This window comes from Pteropus alecto, unplaced genomic scaffold, assembly GCF_000325575.1.
Source record: "Pteropus alecto unplaced genomic scaffold, ASM32557v1 scaffold113, whole genome shotgun sequence".
Lineage (NCBI taxonomy): Eukaryota > Metazoa > Chordata > Mammalia > Chiroptera > Pteropodidae > Pteropus > Pteropus alecto.
The window spans coordinates 7,633,278-7,639,328 of record NW_006433949.1 but is presented as its reverse complement, the minus strand read 5'-3'; the positions used below and the strand labels follow the sequence as shown (position 1 = coordinate 7,639,328).

At 47.6% G+C, this 6,051-nt stretch overlaps 1 protein-coding gene across 7 annotated transcripts in view; it reads right to left on the bottom strand.

Annotated features, from left to right (window-relative positions):
- Nucleotides 1-4,166, bottom strand: part of SLC2A11 (solute carrier family 2 member 11) — an 18,342-nt gene extending 14,176 nt beyond the window's left edge. For 4 of the 7 annotated variants that reach the window (XM_025044538.1, XM_025044545.1, XM_025044544.1 and 1 more), the window contains exons 1-4: nt 3,772-4,166; nt 3,248-3,341; nt 2,865-3,049; nt 747-845 (exon numbers count right to left, since the gene is read on the bottom strand). In XM_025044538.1, the coding sequence (XP_024900306.1) occupies nt 747-845; nt 2,865-2,993 (228 nt within the window). In that variant the 5' untranslated portion in view covers nt 2,994-3,049; nt 3,248-3,341; nt 3,772-4,166. The other 3 variants (XM_025044541.1, XM_025044540.1, XM_025044539.1) reach the window with 3 other exon arrangements.
- Between the last annotated feature and the right edge of the window lie 1,885 nt (nt 4,167-6,051).

Below are 6,051 nucleotides of genomic sequence, written 5' to 3'. Positions count from 1 at the left end.
CTGAGGGGTTGTTGAAGGAAGGTTTCAGGAGGATGATGGCATTTGGGTAGTTCTTGAGTGGCTTCTGCAGGTAGGGCAGAGAGAACTTCCCAGTGGAAGGAGGGTTTGAGGAAGGGCTGTGTGTAATCAGGGAACTGCATAACCTGCTTTAGTAGTGCAGTTGGGGAAATGAAGGTGGGAGACAGATGAACAGGCTCTGATCCCAGGAGAACTTGGACTACAGGTGGATGTGTCTGTCCTTCCAATAGGCAGTGTCTGTCCTTCCAATAGCCATAGAATGTTTCTAGGCAAGGAATTGGCTTGATCAAACTTGAGAGGATCTAGAAGGGGAGAGGCTAAAGGCAGGGAGGCCAGTGAGGAGGCTGGACCAGCAATCCAGACAGGAGAGATGGGGCCTGAACAGGTGTTGTGGCAGAGACATGGGGAGAAATGGCTGGATGTTAGAGGTAGTTAGGAAGAACCTGGTGTCTGAGGGAGGGAGGGCTGAGTCAAGGCTGACTCTCAGTCACTGGGTGGACAATGGAGTCATCCATTGACATCAGGGACTCAGGAAGAATGTGGGTTCAGGAAAGGATGCAGAGCTGGATTTGAACATGCAGGATCTGTGAGACATCCCAGCAGAAGTGAATGCATGGGAGAAAGTGCCGCCAAGTGGATGCTGGCCTGAAACCCCACAGCAGGCAGCTGTCGGCCTTCACCTAGCAGCGTCCACTCAGCTGATGACAGTGGGCACAGAGGGTACATACCAATATCGGGGCATTGACGATGGAAAGGTTGTAGCCAAATTGAAAAGTCCCTCCAATGCCAGCTGCACAGATAGTCAGAAACAGGACCCTGCTTGGAATCTAAGGAGAGACGGGGGAGACACAGAGTGATTGATAACAGCCTCCACCTCCCTCCCAGGACCAGAACCTACCAATCTCATCATTGCTATCTGTTTGAACCAGGCAATGAGAGGAAATAGAGGCACAGAGGAAAAGAATTACCTAGGTCACATGGCTGGCACGTAGGAGAAGAACCCCAGCCTTCTGCTCTGAGTTCAGGACCCCGCTGCTTCTCAAGCCCCTCACCCCACTAGCATTCTTCTGAGATGGACAGCAGTTCCTGGCCCTGCTTGCCAAGCTGTCCCTGGGCATGCCTGCTGTGGTTCTAGAGGACAATGCCCTGAGCTGGGGGCCCGTGGAGTAAAGCTCTGCCCCTGGTAGCAGCCCTTAAATCCCAGGGACTCATTCTGGAGAAATATTCTCCAGCAGAGTGGCTGGGCCTCATTCTCTGACCTCCCAGCCTGTTCTGCAGAGAGGCTAACAAAAGGGGCCATGTGTGGGGTTTTGGGGGGCACATGGAGCAAGAGGGAGCAGCTGCAGCTGGGGGCAGTGCCTGGGTCCCAACTAGTTCTGCCCTTATTCCCTTGTCCTCACTGAGTCACTTCCTCACTTGGACCTGGAGATGATAATGCCTACCTCCAGGCTGTGGAACAGCCAAGGTTGATGCGTGCCATATACACCTGGTACAGTAAAGGACAGCTTTTCATCCTAGTGCAACACCCTTAGAGATGGAGGGAGAACTCCCCAAGGCATCGAGTCATGAGGACTCAGTGCCCTGATGCCTCGCCCATTTAGTTGGTATTTTTTTTAGGAATTCATAATCTTATTTATATTTTCCCTTGTATAATTTTAATTACAAAATAACATGCGCATTAAAATTTTTAAAAATGCAATATGTGCTGAAAGTTCTTCGCTCCTTCGAAGGTACAACAATCAACTGCTTAACTCAGATATTTTCCTAGGCATTCACAATGTAATCAACTATACTAAAATTAAATTAGTGATCTTTTTCCAGTAAATCATATTGTCTTTCTTGTTCTCGCAAATAGGCCTGCAAATTTAAAAAGCTGCAGGTCAAATTTATTATCTTCTCAATACTTAAATACAAGTTTCATGGCAGAAGTATATTTGGCTAAAGATTTTCCGAAGAATTTCCAGAACTTGAGGACTATTTATTCATTCATCAGTCAAACATCAAGTGCCTGTCCCAACCAGGAACTGTGCTGGGGACAGATATAGCCAGGGAAAAGACAGAAGGACATTCACCATTTGGTGAGATACTGTGCCAGGCGTGAGAAGGCAGAGAATGAGGCTCTGGAGGGAGGGCAGGATTCTGCCAAAGATATTGCCACAGGTCTGGAGACAAGTCCTGACAGGCACCCTGTCTGCCACAGTTCCTATAAGGTCTGTGTAACTTCCTCCCAAGCCAGAAGCCACAGGAGGAAACCAGGTGAGAATCCAGGGGTTTGGTTTCACTGGAATCATGTCAAAGCTCCATGCAGCCTGTGTGGAGATGAGAGTTCCACTAAGAGAGCAGATCTGCAGGAAGCAGCAAGAGACATAGTGCCTGATGACATGTGAGCCCATGTGGCGAAGGATGCTGGTAGGTCTCCAAGACAGCAGGAAATTATTGAATTCATTGAGATTGTGCATGGAGATTGCCTAGTCTCATGACTTGTCATGAAAAGCTTTCAGATATTAGCTATGACAGTGATTATTAATTCAGTGAGCAAATACTGCTTAACTCTCTACTGCAAGCAATAAACCTGTTCTAGGAGCTGGGGAAATAGCAGGGGACAAGAGACGAAATCCATAACCTCACAGAGCTTTCCTTCTGGCGGGGGGTGGAGGTTGGTGGTAGGGGGACAGGCAATAACAAAATGAACAAAGAAAATATATAGTATGTCAGATGATGCGATAGAGACAGAAAACAGGGTGCCTTCGTTAAGCCTTCCAGAGTGGCTGTGCCTAATGCAGTTCACACCAGGCCGCAGTCCCTCATCTGAAATGCAACGGCTGGACGGGTTTCGGAATTCAGACCTTTCCAGATCGCAGGACGGCATCTAGCATGTATACATTTCTCCAGCATTCTGAGGAAGAGGAGCCTGTGCAGTCCGGCTTTGCCCCATGGGGGCAGTGGCCGCGGTAGCGGCGCAGGAGGAAGAGCATGCGCGCTGAGGGGAAGATGTGCAGTCATTTCAATGGGACGCTTGCCAAAAGTACATCTGAGGGGAGAAGGAAGCGCATGCGCAGTGAGTCTTTGAGAAGCTCCAAGTCCAAGCCGAAGGGGTCGTGAAAGCCGAGTGGGTACTGAAATGGTCAGCATAAGGCTCGCGCAAAACATTATCTACAGCCAGAGCGTTTGGCCGAGGCACACGTGAAGGCGCACTAGGTGTTAAGGGCGCGTGGCGCGAGCGGGTCACCTGAGTCTGAGGCTGTAAGGGCGGCTCCTGTTCATCCTCCATTCCTCTTCCTGCAGCACTGAGGCTCACTCCTGAATTGGCCATGCCTGCAGACCTGAAGGGAGCTCTGGTTTGAGGTCACCCCGGCCAACCGTTTACATCCACCCTCTCAGGTAGCACTCGGTGGCTGTGATCGCTGCACTTCAGACGCACTGGAAATTCCGGCCCTGGTCCTTCGTACCCTCCCCTTCTGCCGCCTGCGTCGTGAATCTCTGCGGGTCCTTACCTCGCTCCCCATCGAACCTCCTCCGCCTCCCCTTCCAGCCCTTCTGGCCGAACTCCTTTAACCCCCATCTGACGCCCCTGCCTGCCACCGGGGCCCGGGAGGTCCGTCCCCAGGCGCTCTCTAAAACCCGAGCCCTTGATTCTGCACAGGCATCCCCACCCTCGCCAAGTTCAGGTGTCTCCACCTTTTCCCCAGGGGAAGGGCAGAATTAGGAGGGAGGATAGGCAGACCCACCAGTCTCTGGAGCACTCTTACCTACCCGTTCTGGCTGAGCAGGCGACTTTGAATGCAGAGAACCGGTCTTGGGTTAATGCTAGGAGATCCACTGCGTGAGAGGCCGGCTGGGTCTAAGGTCCGGTAATGCTCAGAAGTGAGGAATCATAGGGTCCAGTGGACTGGGTTATCTTTTATTTCTTTGGGCTTCTCAGGCCCTGCATGGAATCTAGGAGTTGAATAACGGCCAAACTGAAACCAAACTTGCCAAAAATGCTATTTGTAGCCACAGAAACTTAGACCTGAAAGTGACCTTAAGAATTTATCTGAGAAAAGACTGTGCTAGACATACATAGACATACACCAGAATGGATACTGCAGTATCTCTATTGCTCGTGCTTCATTTTTGTTTGATTTTGCTGCTTTGAACTTTTAAACATTTCTAAAAACACCATTTTTAAGGCAAAATGCAATAAATAAAATATTAACAATTGCTAATTGCATGCTTTTCCTAAATTTATTGAGATTTTCATATGGGTTTCTACTTTATGAGTTCAATTACATCAACAGAGTTTCTAATGGTAAAGCATCTTTGAATTCTTGGGGCACACATAACTTGCTCATAATGTTGTAATTGTTGCTATTAAACCATTGTTGGTTTCAGTTGCTAATATTTTATTTAGGTAGTCTTTTTTTTTTTTTCAAAACAACTATTTTTTTTTCCTCCTTGAAAAATTAGAGGAGAAGGAATGGGCTAATACATGGTGGCGGGACAATTAATTATCTGGGGAAAAAAATGAAAATCTCTACCTCACCCCATATATAAAATCACCCAGGTGCACACAAACCTACTGCGAAAAGCAAACTTTAAATACTTTAGAAAAAAAATAAAGAATACTTTTATAACCTTAGGATAAATAAGGATAAGCTTCACAGGTTTCTTGTGAGAATTTAACATCATTGAAATTAAAAATATGTGTTAAAAGACCATAAAAAGGTGAAGCTAAAAGCTTCAACTCTGGAGAGCAATTTGGGCATATCTAGTAAACTAAAGTTGCAAATACCTGGCAACCCAGCAATTACCACAGTTCTACTCTTGGGTTTACCTTGAAGAAATGCTTAATCCCACTCTCAACAACTTCTGTCTACAAATGCAGCATTGTTTCTACCGGAAAACTTTTAACAACCCAAATGTTAATCATCAGGATGTTGGAGAAATAAATTGTGGTATACATTAGAATGCCATTCATCAATGAAAAACAATGAACTAGAGGTGAACACAGGTGAATCAGGGACCTTGGATAGCTCAGTTGGCAGAGCACCAGGTTTCTAACCTGAGGGTCCAGGTTCCAAGTTCCTGTTCAGGCATCAACACAGGTGAATCATGCTGTGTGAATAAAGATGCAGAAAACTGCATAGACTATAAAGCCTTTATATTAAGTTTGGAAATATACAAAACCACACTCATATCTTATATCAGATAGGAATATATGCATATGTAGTAAAACCTTGAGGGTGTGCATGGGATGATAAATACCAAATTCAGAACTGGGTTTCACTTTCTGAGTCCAAGACCCCACCAGGCTGCACTCCACCGAGGACCACTGCTGTGATCATAGCAGGTTGCCCACCCCACCCTTGGTTCTTCCTGAAATGCTACCAGGACACCTGAATGGATTAGCACCCCTAGTGCATGGGTTCCCCAGCCGTTAATTATTATCCTTAAGCCAGGAAGCTTGAGCTTTCTCCTCAGGAAACATTAACCTGGATTTTACCCTTGGGCACATGAAAGTCATGGTTGTATTTTGGGTTCGGTGCTGATTGCTAATTCTCTCAGCCCACACATGGATGGCTTCAGTCTCCTTTACAAAGGAGTCCTTGAGATTCTACAGGTCAAATATGTGTCTCCATCAACCTGCCTGCAACAACCCTGCTGTAGTCAAAGCTGGTTTTTATCAGATCTCTAAGTCCAGCCACCAGACCTTACAGGATGGGGGTCTACGCCCACCTAGCCCCAACAGCATGTCCAAACCAGTCATGAGTTGGGAGAATATGGAAAGAACACCACCTGACTCTTCCAGCCCTGGACTTCCCGGGTTTGATTCTCACCTAGTCTGTTTCCTGGGTGAGAAGGCAGAAGTGACAGGCAGGAGAGGTGGGGTGACCTGCCCACGGCCACAAGCTGCTCAGGGACTGCAGGGCCTGTGGTCAGTCGTGGGTGGTGATCCCCCTCCCTCACCTTGGGAGCCCATGCCCCCACGCTTCCTTAAAGCTAAAGTCTCTCTCACTCTGCAGATGAGAAAACCGAGGCCCAGAAGCGATGATC